This window comes from Panthera uncia (genome assembly GCF_023721935.1).
Source record: "Panthera uncia isolate 11264 chromosome C1 unlocalized genomic scaffold, Puncia_PCG_1.0 HiC_scaffold_3, whole genome shotgun sequence".
In the NCBI taxonomy this organism is placed as follows: Eukaryota; Metazoa; Chordata; class Mammalia; order Carnivora; family Felidae; genus Panthera; species Panthera uncia.
The window spans coordinates 51,612,605-51,627,024 of NW_026057584.1; the positions used below are offsets into that span (position 1 = coordinate 51,612,605).

At 34.9% G+C, this 14,420-nt stretch overlaps 1 protein-coding gene across 1 annotated transcript in view; it reads left to right on the forward strand.

The window, feature by feature from the left end:
• The window catches only part of CERKL (ceramide kinase like), a 105,577-nt gene that overhangs the window by 35,769 nt on the left and 55,388 nt on the right, over positions 1-14,420 (forward strand). Inside the window, exon 2 of the mRNA XM_049615414.1 lies at positions 3,745-3,987. Coding sequence (XP_049471371.1) covers positions 3,745-3,987 — 243 coding nt within the window. The remainder of the gene's footprint in view (positions 1-3,744; positions 3,988-14,420) is intronic.

Genomic DNA, 14,420 nt, shown 5'->3' on the forward strand with positions numbered 1-14,420 from the left:
CATATTTCTCTTAAATAGGTGACCAGTATTAAATTCGTTGTGTGTTTTCTACTTGAGTTTCTTTTTTCTTTTTAATGAAATTGAGCTTAAATCCCCCAGATTACTTTGTGACTTGCTTTTATTCTACTTATTCATACCTCTTAACATGAATGTCCTAGAGTTCTAACTTGCTCATTTATGGGCTGCAGAAAACTATGGTTGAACCATTCTCCTATTGAAGAACTTGAGCATTGCTTTAAATATTTCTGCTACTCTACATACTGCTGCAATTAACATTTTGAAATCTTTTGATACATATTCCCAACTTGTTCTCCAGCAGCTACCATTTTTGCATTCCCACCAGCACTGGGATTGGTTCCCTTTACGCTCACCATCGTTGAGCATTATTTTTGATCTTGTGCCAATCTAAAAGGCAAAAAATGGTATCTTGTTGTTTTAATTTGCATTTCTTTGATTACTAATTAGATTGAACTTTCTCATATGTCTATTGGTCAATTTGCATTTCTTCTTTTGTGAAATGCCTGCTTGGGTCTTTTATGTACTTTGCCACTAAAGTGTTTCGTTCCTTGATTAAATAGATCATTTAATTGTCATGTGTTGCCGATATTTCTGCCTGGTTGGCTTTTGCTTGTGACATCTATTTATGGTTCTTCAGGCCTTTATAAGCAATTGAATAATTTCCTTTCTTTCTTAATTGAAGTATAATTAACATACAGTGTTATATTAGTTTCAGGTGGGCATTGAATAATTTTTATGTTACATATTTCAGTCTCTGTATATCTGCCTTTACTGTCACTCTTAAGGCTTTACTAATGATTATATGAAATTTTTTCTATTCTAGAAATACTGATATATATTATGAAATAAGGCTCTATTTTTTTCCTTTTTCAAAAGATTAATCCGCTCTAAATCACCTTTTACTGAATATTTCCTACTGAGCTTAGATACCACCATTATCATATTAGTGATTTTTAAGCGTATACAAATCTCTTTGAACCATTCTCTTATCTATTCCTATATTTTAATTGTTATAGCTTTACAAAATACTAATATCCAATCAGGCATATACTCTGCGTCCCTCGTTGCTGTACTTCTAAAACATTTTATTCATTAATGTAATACATTTATTTCAAGAAAATTTGCAAATCATTTGATTAAGTTCCTTGCCCCCTTACATCAAAGAAAATACCATTGAGATTTTGATTGGAATAGCATTATCAGTAGTTATTTAATAATGAGGCATGGAAAAAATGTAATCTTGGAGCTTAATATATTTCCACTTATTTAGCATTTTCCCTCCATACAAGTCCAAGATCATTTTGCTAAATTTATTCCTAGGTATAATATGCTAATTGGCATGGGATATCTTTAACCCCATTATGTCTCCTTCCTGGCTATTGGTATATTTGTAACCTGTTTCCTTACTGGGTATTTTTTATTAGTTCTAGTGATTTTAAAGGTATTCTTTTGGATTTTACAAACATACTGTGATATCATCTATCAATAGTTATGATTTTAGCCCTCCTCCTGCCCCTTCTGCCACTTAATTGCCTTTTATTTCATTTTTCTTTCATACACTATCAGCCAGAATGTCCAGAATAATTTGAAATAGTAAAAGTGGCAATAGGTATTCTTGTACTGTTTCCAGAAATTCTTCTGGCTTTTCCTACTAAGTTTGATCTTGGATGTTGCTGTAGGATCTTTAAATTTTCAATTTATAAGAGGTTTTAAATTAGAATAGCCATTGAATTGTTCACTGCCAAAGTAAAGCACACACATGATAAAGAATTCAGATTATAATACAGGGCTTCGAGTGAAAAGGGGAGTTGATTTCATCCTTTGCATTTTTTTTTCTTTCCCTCAGTGGTTCTTTGTTTCCTTTCATCCTTCTTCAGAGCTCTTGTGTGCTATACGACATAAAAAAATTAAATTTGTATGAGAGAGGAGGGCATAATCAATATCTTAAGATTAGTCTGGAAGAAGCACCTTTAACAAGCCTGCTATCTCTCATCCTTGAAGGTATGAAGTGTTCTTGAAGTGCTCTAGAGACCCTGGCCATGTGCCTCTGGGTGACAATAATAGAAGTGCGCTGTACTTGAAGCCTGAGCTTTCCAAGGAGATGACAGGCCCCTAAAACTGACTTTGGGTTCACCTTATCCCACCACCATAAACACTGAGAAAAGGGCTTTTTTTTTTTTTTTTCCGTGGTATGTGTGCTTTGTGAACAACCGGACATAGTTTGCAGAATGGTTGGGAGAGGCCCAAACAGTCACTGAGAAAGCTGGGAAGCAACTTCTTACTGTGCCTGGAAGTCCTTGCTCCAATCTGAGTGTATTGTGCCTGCTCAAGGGCCAAGGAAGCCGAGAGAGGGGACCTCTGATTTGTGGGGCTGGTTACACTGGTAGTAGTTCTGCATCTGTTTCTATTGGCTTTTTTCCCTCTTATTATGGGTCATGTTTTGTTGCTGTTTTACATGCATTGTGATTTTTGGTTGAATGAGAGATACTGTGAATTTTGCCATGTAAAGTTGGTAAACATTTTTTATCCCTGTATTCTTGAACTTTATTATAGGATGTAATTGAATTACTAGGAGACAGTTTAATCCTTTTGAGGCTTGCTTTTAAGCTCATGGTGGGCATGTCTGTGCGATCTCTGAGCATTGTTCTGTCTCATCCTTTGGGTCTCTCTCTCCCTGGCCTTGCACGTATGTCTTTCATACTCAGCTGAAGATTCAAGGGGGCCCTCTGCAAATCTGCAGAATTCCCACTTCTCTGCAGCTTCCTTCTCTACAGTAATTTGCCTAGTGAACTTAGTCCTTGTGGCTTTTCTGGACTCTTACTTCCTGCTTCACCCAGTAAGACAACCAGGTTCCACCAGGGCTCCCGACTTGCACTGTGGCCTGGAAACCCTCCCCAGACGGTAGCCTGGAACACTCCCATGGTTCCTTTGTTTTCCCTCTCTCAGGGAATACTGTTTTGGGCTACCTGATGGCAGATGTCTGGAAACTGAGGTTTCATGTATCTTGCCCACCCTTTTAGTTATTTCAGGCAGAAGGTAAACCAGTCCCTGTGATTCCATTTTGGCCAGAGTAGACATTTTAGAAGTATTTTTTAAAAGTATAAAGCACTCCTACTTTGAGAGTCCACTGAAATGGTCTTTTACCACAACACATGTTTTCTGACTGGAGGTTAAACATAACCAGTAAAATTTGATGCCACTATAAACTAAAGTCTGTGGTAAAATTCAATTCAGGTGGATGTTTTGTTCTAGACTGGCAGGGATTTATGTTTCATACAGTAATCTTCCTGTTTCCTTTTTGTACATGTTTTACTTTACCTGGAATGTACGTATCTTTTTCCTTACACTTTGCCTCTAATACTTGTTATAAACTCACTTCTGTTAGTGAATTCTGTTCTTTCCATCATTTTATTCTGTCTCTATTAGGACCAAGGAGACTCTTTCTTGGAATGTTGCTTTGTCTATATTCTTGAAATTCTTCTATTGAATATTTTCAGTTTTTGAATGTCTTGGACAGGAACTTGATGCCATTTTTCTCCATTTTAATTCTTGGGAAAATAGACCCAATTTTCCCTTTCTTCCCTCCCCAACTCACACAGGGACTTATATGAAGCATAATTGGTAAAAAATAAATATGATAAAGGTTTTATGGGCTTTCACTTTTTATTATTCATACATATAAAATATGGACACTGCTTTTAATTAGAAAATTTAATTTTTTTTCAGGTGACTCCAAGTATGATGTTCTATGTAAAGAAGAATTTATTGAACTCAAGGACATATTCTCTGTCAAACTGAAACGACGTTATTCTGTTAAACAGCAGGGAAGTGGTACCTTATTAGGTATCACACTCTTCATATGTTTGAAAAAGGAACAAAATAAATTAAAAGATTCTACGCTTGATCTTATTAATTTAAGTGAAGACCACTGTGATGTGTGGTTTAAACAATTCAAGAAAATTTTGGCTGGTAAGTACTCCTGGTGGGAAATTTTAATGAGTTTCTTTGCTGTAGGTTATTAATCTCAACATGATGTATTTATGAGTACAGCCATCCTTAATTATGTTAAGATAGTTTGTTTTATTCCTAGTTTGCTGAGTGTGTTTTTCAAGAAAGTGTTGAATTTTGTTACAGGCTTTCTCAACATTGATTGAGATAATCATATTTCTTTCCTTTATTCTGTTGACAATGGTATATTGATTTTTGTATGTTGAACCATCCTTGCATTCCAGAAATCCCACTTGATCATGGTATATAATCCTTTTAATATGTGACTGAATTTGGTTAGGTGGTATTTTTTTAAGTTTATTTATTTATTTTGAGAGAGAGAGCACAAGTGGGAGAGGGCAGAGAGAATCTAAAGCAGGCTCCACGCTGTCAGCATGGAGCCCATTGTGGGGCTTGATCTCACAAACCATGAGATCACGACCTGAGCTGAAATCCAGAGTCAGATGTTTGACTGACTGGGCATCCCAGATTTGCTGGTATTTTTTTGAGAGTTTTTGTATCAATATTTGTGAGAGATATTGGTGTGTAGTTTTGTTTTGTTTTTCCTTATATATTTTATCTGGCTTTTAGTATCAGGGTAATGCCAGCATCATAGAATGAGTTGGACAGTAATTCTTTTGAATGATCACTTCCATGAAGAAGCTCCGATAATATGAAATAGCACAGTTCTTAAGTAATTTAGTCCACTTAAATTGTTTTTGAAAGCATATTTATTTATCTATTCATGTCTTTTGAGCTTATATTAGAATTTATTTTCCTTCCACATATGTTCTGATGACAAGTGCATATATATCCTGAGTTGCTTAAGTTTGTTCAAGGGTAGACAAGGTTTTTCTAAAAGTTAATATCCAGAGGACAGAGCGTATATGTATTAAAATATTATCTCATAATGAATTAAGTATATCTGGAATTTCTAAATGGCATTTATATTTTACATAAATACATGAATACAAATATGCAATTTGGATTTCTAGAATGTATCTAGTTGAAACATAATCAAACTGAGTTTCAGGATTGATTTTTTTTTTTCCTCAGAGATTTGTAAATCTTGTTTCCTTTTGTGCCCATTTCATTCTGTTTGCCAGATGGATCAGGGTAGAGGCAGCTGGTGTAGTTGATGGTGCAATTTGGTGTAAGATGACACAAGGCAGAGAGGGGTGCCAGACAAAGAGCAGGCACATGGTGATGTTAGAGAGTTGGAGGCCAGGCATTATTGATCAAGAAGTCCGAGGACCCAAGTTGGCCAAGGGCAGCCAACTGAGAAGGTCATGCCCGTAGACAATGAGCTGAAGTGACATATTAAAACTAGGATACCCTGTTACTAAGTGGACTCATGCTTCCTTGTTGGCTCTTTGGGACCTTCAAGGAGAGCTGTTACTTTCAAGAAGCAAAGAAACTATAGAGACTATAGTATAGTTCAAGTCTCTGGAAATATAGTGAATATATATGTTTAAAAGCAGTCCACTTTAACAGTAGGTCTTTATAGTGTTCTTATTTTAAATGTGAGAAGAGATTTTAGAAAATTTAAATAAAAATAAAAAACTTAAGTTCCACTGAATTAAATTTCTTTGCATGGGCAGGTACTCAGGAGACTTTCATGTTCTATAAGATAAGAATGTGCCATTTGATTAGGGGAGGCAAAGCTCTTCCTTTCACTGAAGGTCTGAGAAAATTTTCTCCCATGGGGCTTATGAAGGCCTGGCTAAGTGACTTAAGAGACAACTTGCTCAATGTATCTCACCCATAAAACCAATAATAAGTAAGCAGAGAACATACAACAAAGCTCAATTTAGTAAGAGCAATTTTATAGGAGTAGAGAGACTTGTCTAAACACAACAAAAACCACACATACACAAGGAGCAAACACACCCAAAACGCTGTCCAAATATGTTTTCAGCTTAATGAATGATATTTTGGTTTGGTCTAGGATTAAAATCTGGGAAAATTACAGAAATGAATAAATTTACATATCTTTTAGAATATAATCCTCAGGGAATGTTGCTTTTTGTAATTTTGATTTTGACAAGAGTTGGAGATAATAAAATATATGAGGTCATGTCCCCTGGGAAGTTTCCTGCAGGACAGTGATTTTGCTGATTAAAGCAAATAGATTGACATTTGAAATCAACCAATGCAAACAAACAAAGGAGGGTCGAAATCCTCTAATAAAATGAAGAAACCTAAACAAGATGTTCTGAATGAATGACTGTTGGATCTTTGCCCCCAAGTGGACTTAGCAGGTCTTGTCGGAGAAGCCAATTCCCCCTCATCCCCATGCCTCACAAAGACAATCCCGGGTATGTTTCATCATACACAAATGCATGATTACAGCTCCAAATCTCTCTACCAAACTTTACACTATACTGACATTTCTTTTTTAAGTTTACAATTTTAGAATATTTCTCTTGGTTTTTTAAAGTTTTTACTTGCAAATCCACGTGTTCATTAAAGTGCCTATCATCTGAGAGACAAACACAATTGGCTCAAGACTCATTCCATAAATGGAGGGGGACTTCAGTATTTCCTCTGGAGGGGATGAGGGCGATAGCTTTTCCTGGCCCTCTCTGGCTCTGATCTGCACAGAGTTGGGTCTATTTGTGGATTATCTTCCTATCTCACATTCCATTCACTGTCTCTATTCCATGCTACATTGCATCAGGCTTGTCAGATGGTAGTTGCCGATTTCCAATTTTTTTTTTTTTAAGTCCCTACCCAAGGAATTTGTGTTTGTACCAGACTTGACAAGTTCAGGAAGGGGGGGGGGGGGCAGAGAGAGGGCAATACATAGAAATTTACAAATTATAAGTTACAAAATTTACATCACAAAAATATGAATATAAATATATTTGAATATTAGACATCACTATTTTAAGTCCCCAAATCCTGCTTTTAACTGGTTCTGTGGCAAAACCAGATTTAAAAAATAGATTTTTGTATGGATTTATTTTGAATGATGTCTTTAATCAGCAAGTGGATTTTTTTCCTGCCAGTCTTTTATATCTTCTTCCACTCCTTTTTTTTCTCTTAAGGTAAATATACAGAAGACACTAAAATCTTCAATTAGTTTGTCCTTTAGTCTAATTAGTTTAACAATTATAATATAGTTTAATATAATATAGTTTAATAATTATAATTATAGTATATTTATTTATGAAGAATTATTTTCAAATATGCATATTTGTATTTTGAAATAAGATGTGATGAGTTTTTGAGGAAAGAACAAATTGACAGCCCTAGAAGGAGGAAGAAGGCAACTCTCATACTTGACGTTTTAAGACATAGACACTAAATGACCAGAATGAAGGTTATATTTATATTTACATTTATACTTCTTTTTATAAAAAGGGAGTCTTAGAACTATTTCAATTTTTGTTTGAAAATAAGTCCTTTTACGTTTTGTTTTTTAAACATAGTTGTGCATGGTATCTTTTTTTATTCTTAGCAATAGAAAAGTCACCTTAATTTTATTGACTAATAAGCAATAGTAGGTTAACTTATCCAACACACATTTTGTGTCAGGCACTGTGTTCATTGCTGGGAATATAAAAATGAATGAGATGTAAGCCTGTATAGAACCCTCTTGCTCTGGGAGACAGACAAGAAAATATGTATTATAAATGTGTTAAAGGCCCCATTGAAGATATGAACAGACCAAAAGGGAGCAAAACCATTGATCGTTGATTCAGAAATTAAAACCTCCAAAAAATGCAATTGATTAAGGCTGGTATATAGTCACTGATAAACCTAATATATAGTTACTATGGTGAAAGTAATAGTCTTTTCTGCTTTTTTTTTTTATAACTGTGATGCAAAGACAAACACACAACCTTTAAATACAGTCTGTGTGTACACTAGATATATTAATTTTTATTCAGTTAGGGTGTGACCCAATCTCCACATATCTGGTTTCCCGGAAATGGTGAATTGCAAGCTTCTCTGGACCCTGAGCCAACCTTTTCTTTAGAAACCATAACCAAACCAACCAAAAAATTCTAAAGCCTCATGCTCAAGTAACTTGGAGAATGGTAATGTCATAAACAGACACAGCAGAATCAGAACAGTAGTTGATTTGAAGGAAAGGCGTTCTATTCTAGACACATTTGGCATTTATTATAATATCCTGTTGGAGATGTTGAGCAGGCTGGCCTTTTGAGAGGAATACATAAGGACATGAATAAGAGTTGATGTAATGGGCAAGATGAAAGCTTGTAAGGAAGTAGTATGGAGTTATTAAAAAAAAAGAAAAGCAGAGAGCTACAGACAGAATCTTGGGGGACATTCCTACATGAAAACAGGCACAGAAGACAAAAGCCAAAACAATAACAATAAAAAAATGGAAGGCATGGTCTAAAAAAAACAAAAATAAAAACAAAACTGTTCTAAAATAGGACCATTAAATTTTGTTATTATATTTAGGTTTTGCTAACTTATTTGTAATGTTTAATAGTTATCCAGAGGCAGTTAATGGAGGCATTTTTAGCATGTATTTGGTTGAGTGACTTCTGATATTTTTCTGTTTCATTTCTAAGTGCTAATTTCATGAAGTAGGCAAATATAAATGATCCATATTTATTGAATACATTTTGGCCTTGTAATGTAGACTGCTCTCTGTTTTAACAGCCTTGCTCAGTTTTCAACTATGAAAAATAGAGAAAATGGAAAAATTACTTACTTATTTTTTTATTCCTAAAGAGAGTAATTTTTTTTTCTGGTTTCTCCTGAATGTCAAATCTGTTTCCCATCGGATGATAATGTTGGTCTTCACAGGGTGTTTTTTTTTTTTTTTCAAGCTTATGTATTTATTTGAGAGAGAGAGAGAGAGAGAGAGAGAGAGAGAGAGAGAGAGAGGCAGAGGCAGAGAGAAGGAGAGAAAGAGAAATCCCAAGCAGGGTCTGAGCTGTCAGGGGCTTGAACCCACGAAAATGCAAGATCATGACCTGAGCTGAAACCAAGAGCTGGATGCTTTACCAACTGAGCCACCCAGGTGCCCCCAAGGATGCTTTCTTTGATAGCAAAAGCCAGGGCTTCTTAAAACATTGATTTTGTTTAATATTTATATTGTCTTGTGTAAGAAAATCATGGTGAAATATGTTTTGGTTTTTAATCCAAGCTGTATCATTTATATTATGATGAATCAGGCAGAATTTCTCTTAATGAGAGAACAGAATGATAGGAAGTTTTACTTGGATATGCTGTCAAATGATGTACTTATTAGGAAAAATAAAATGAAAATCAACATTATAATGATTATTTAAAAATAAGCAGTTGTTATACGTCAGATGTGTGATAGTTTCAGACATTTGATTGTGTACTTTTTGAATTGGCAATACTTGTCTCCTTAGGGACAAGTTATTTTCTGCAAAGACGTTGTGTCTGAAATATGGGTGGCTTCTCTTTTCAGTTACTTTTCGAAGTAATTTAAGACTGTTTTACGGCCAGTTGAGTTGGACATCAAAATTATGCATGTCACTTTTGAATATGTTTTTACTATTAATATATGTTAAAATGATATAGACACTGATTGAATATGTATCAGCTTATTTACATATAAATATCAAAGTCCAATCCCACTGGAAGTACTCTGTCCAACAAAGGTCATGTGATATCTGCTTCCTGTAGTGGTTTCAGACTGAGCTCCAAAGTGTCACCATCCCATTTCCCAGGACCTGCCTCCTGGATGGGAACCTGTCTGCACCTGTCACTCACCCTTGAGCAAGTGTAGCTCCTAATTTATATGTTTTATATTTAATAGGATTGCGTAGGGCTTTGTTTTGAAGACAGCTTCCAAACTGAAGGCATTTGAAAATCTCTGATTCAAGTATCCCTAAGGATGGTAACCCTGCAGCATTTTTTAACCTGTCATGCATGTCTTTTTTGCTGACTGCTGGACACACAAAGACCTCAGGATGTCTTTTAGCTACCCATACACTCTAGATTTTTAACTATCAGAGACTGTCCACATAATTCTATAAATTTTGATAAAAGTTGCTTTTTAAGTATATACTTAAATGTGTGTTTCTTTTCTATAATTTTATACAGTATTGCTTACAAATCAATTTGCAGATAAGGAAAACATTTGATCAAATCGGAGATTGAAATTCAGTTTAAAAAGTTTACTTCAAAGTTTTTCGATTTTTGTTTTTCTTGAACTTTTTATTGCTTTCTAGCTGGATTTTCAGAGAAAAACAGTGAAATTAACGTAGCTTCTATTAAATTCTTACTGATTAGTAGTGCTGCTTAGCCCTTCAAAGGATGTTAACGTATTATTAAAAAGAAAAACTTTCAACCAAACCTTCAATTTCATCCAATGTGTAACTGAAAATATAATTGTACGGAAACATTGTGCTCATGCAAAATTTGCTTAATAATGTGTAGGAACAAATACTATTTATCTCGAACCAGTTTGACATTTTGTGCCATTGTTTCATTCTAGCCATTAGCAGTGTGAAAAATCACTGTGAATAAGAGTCCCCAGACATAAAAACTTGAGCAGTAGACGCACCCCCAAGGACTTCACATGCTAGAGCAGGCAGAGAATATGAAAATAGTACATTAGAAATGATTTAAAAATTGAAAATATAAAAAAATGGGGTATAATTGAAAAGGATATAATTTCTGGTAGGGCATGTATGTGTGAATGTCATTTTTTAAAAATTTATTCTTCTTAGGACTTAGCTATTCCTGATTCTGAGAATTCAGAGGTTCTGATTAAACCAGCCTCAAGGAATCAGGCATGATTTTCCTTGAAGTAAGGTTCTAATATGTTGTCAGGGCCAAAAACCACAGATGTCAGAGATTTGACCAATACAAGTTTGATTTAATGAATATATGTAAAACTCTGTACCCCACACTTACTAAAGGTATCTTTGCAGGGCTTAATTATAGACATATTCTTATTCTTGCTGTGTGAACATGTTCTTAAAGGTTAGCTGTTTCCTGACTCACATAAGGTTATCACTTATTTTCCAGAAGTATTACCTTGGGACTGGTTCAGGAGAGCCTGGTAAAGGCTGACAGGAATGCCAAGAGTTTCTCTTGCCCCTTGGAATTTCTTACTAGCATGAACTCTAATTCATAGCCATTGCTCCTTCAGCTGCAAGCAAGTTAGAATTAGTTTTAGAGAAACTGTTAATGTTGTTTGTACTTAGGATAAGTGACACGAGACCATCTTCCCAAGGGCTTCTTTTTGGCCTCTGCAACATTTTCATCCTAAGGGAGGGATATGTTTTTGAATGTAATGGACTATAAGTATATTTAAAAACAGTTAATTGGTATCTTATAGAAGAAAATTATCTTCCTGCTGCAGTCATTGACAGTATCTTGAGAATAGGAGTTAAGAGGTATATATTCTGAAGCTATTTCTGATATAGTTCAAATTCTTGTGCTAGATAAAAGTCCTCTTGACTAAGCCTCTTGTGTAACTAAATTTCTTCTCTGGAGAAAACATTTAGGGATGCGTTGTCACATCTTACCATGTGATTATATTCAAAAGGCTAAATAAGGATTTCTTTAAATATTTCCAGTAATATGTTGCATTAAGTTTTCATGCTATTAAATAAATTAGTTAATATTTCTTCCTTTACTAGATTATAGATAAGTCATTATTTAAAAATTTTTAAATCTTAATAATAGCTGACATTTATTAAGCATTTATGTGCCACTTTTGTAAGTAATTTTTATTGATTATCTCATTAAACCCTCATAGTATCAAGAACTATAAATGTGTTCTCATGTAAAAAGGGGACTATTACTTAGTTTTGTTTTGAGGTTTGAGGAATTAAAATAATGCATGACAGCAAATAGCATAATTAACTAAATTATTTTTATTACTATACTCATTATCTCTTAGTTTATGTATGAGAACACTAAGTCTTAAAAATAGATTCAAATTTTACTGATCTGGGGTTAAGCAGCTAATATGTGGTAGAGAAGCTGGGAGCAAAGCCAGACCTGTCTGCATCTGTAGCATGAACCCTTAACTGATGTGCCATTACCTACTGGGTCAGTGGTATACTCTAAAGTTCAAAAGTATATTGTATTACTGTACAATTTGGACTCTGAAAAAAAAAATAAAGGCTTTAAACCGTTTTGTTATAAGGGGAGAACTATGTCATCTTGTTTGAAGATTATCACTAGTATAGAAAAATAGATATAGAAAAATAGATATAGAAAAATATCACTAGTATTTTTTTCTTTTTTCACCAGCATTATGATTCAGAACTCTAGATTCTTGGAGTTCTAAAATGTCTTCCCAACATTTAGCGTGAGCAGTTGACATTATAACACATTTCTTAATCTTTAAAAAAAAAATTCCTCATCATGACTATCACAATTATTGACATTTCTCAAATTCCTTGAAGTGAATTTGGCAAGCACTTACGAAAAAGATAGCCGTTTTTTTTTTTTTAGCCTAAAGGAATTTAAAAACACATATAAACATAATGGTTTGTGACTGATTTCCAGACTTTGTGTTGAGCAGAGTTTCCTAAGCAAATCACAAATTCTGTAAGCCTACAGGAGAGATTGAAAGTTGGATCAATCCTAAAATGAGAGTATAATGGATTGTCATTTAACAACTTTTTCACTGGAAAGAAATGAAGTAAAGTAATAAAGCAGCATCCTCACAGTATGTGTAAGTAGGAAACACATAATATTTCATATTAAAGTGACAAATTATTATTAAGCCCCCTGGCATTCATTAGACTACCATTAATGCTAATGGAATTGTGTGTTATTTATATAGATATTAAGTGTAACTCCAGACATTATAATCTTGTATGAATATATTTGTTGCTCTTTGAGGCAGGTAGGTGGATTTTTGTGATGGCTAGATACTAAAACATGGTGATAGGATTTTCAAATCAATCATTTTTTTTTTGTCCTTATTAAACAGAAAACACCTATTATTTCATTCTTTGAAAAATTACCTTAAATGGAAACTTGGGTAATTTGAAAAAAGTTCACCTTCTGTTTCTGTCACACGTTTGAGTTGTTTTTCCAATGAGAAGAGAACAGGGCACAAGTGAAGCCACTTGTATTGTTGGGTTCCTGGGCTCTCTGCAGCATCTAATGCCAGACTGTGTTCTCTTGTACCTCCGTGCCTTCCCACGTCCTAAGTGGCAAAGGTGGAAACTTCCCTCTGTTTCTATCATCTCCTGTTTGCCCAGTGAAATCCAGTTTGCAGTTCAAGTGGTGTAGCCAGCAAATCCTCTGCAAAGCTAACCCACACAGCAAAATCAGGCGCTTCTCATAGCTCTGCTAGAACCAGCGGTCGCTTACATTCTAATTGTTGGTTTATGTAGGTGATACCTTATTAGACTGTAGGCTCTTTTGAGAGCAGCTTTTTCTAAGCATGTGGAAGTGGGTTTCACATATTGGAAGTACTCAATAAGTGTTTGTTATGTTACGTTACAAATGTTTACCTAACTCAGTAAATGTTGGGGAAGTGAACTGAATATTTCGTCTTTTTAAAAAAAAAATTTTAATGTTTAGTTTTGAGAGAGAGAGAGAGCACGAAAGCATGAGCATGAGTGGGGAAAGGCAGAGAGAGAGGGAGACAGAATCCGAAGCAGGCTCCAGGCTCTGAGCTGTCTGCTCAGAGCCCAATGGAAGGCTCAAACTCATGAACCATGAGATCATGACCTGAGCCAACATCAGACTCCGGCTAAGCCACCCACGCATCCCAATATATTACTTGTCTAATGTGTGTTAGGCATAGTCCTGGCTGCTTTTAACATAAGCCGACTCGTTGAGTCTTTATTACAACACTTAATCGTGGTCAAAACTTTTTTTAAATCCCCACAGATAGCTAAGGAAACAGCTCTGAGAGATTAACTGACTTGTCCTGGGTCACACAGTTACAAAGTGGTAGAATAAGATTCAAACCCAGGCTTTTCTAACTCAAAAATCCATCCAGTTTTCACTATACTGCCTCCCAACAGAAAGATTTAAAACCTTAATATATATATATATTTTAAGAGAGTTGTATCGGTTTATTAAAAGGCAAAGTATAACAGACCATGCCATGTATCTGGAACTAAATGTATTATTATCAAATATATATGTTTAAAGAGTCTGTGACAGTACTGGAAGGGGATGACATCATTGGGCCATGTAGGCTGAAGAATTTCTGGAAGATGAGAATCTGATGAAATTGGTCAGCCGGGAAAGACCGATAATGCCAAAACTTTGATATTAGCAAAGAAGGGGCCCCTGTGAAATCTAAGGAAGTAGAATTTCCTATTCCCCAAGTTTGAAGCAGCAAGACTGGAAGGTTGAAAACAGTCTGACAGGATACGTGCCCGACTTTCACTAGTGATTTGGTCCCTGAAAGTGTTACTCTTCATTCAGAAGTATCTAGCCTATCAAAAATACCTCCATTTTGCAGTGAGTAA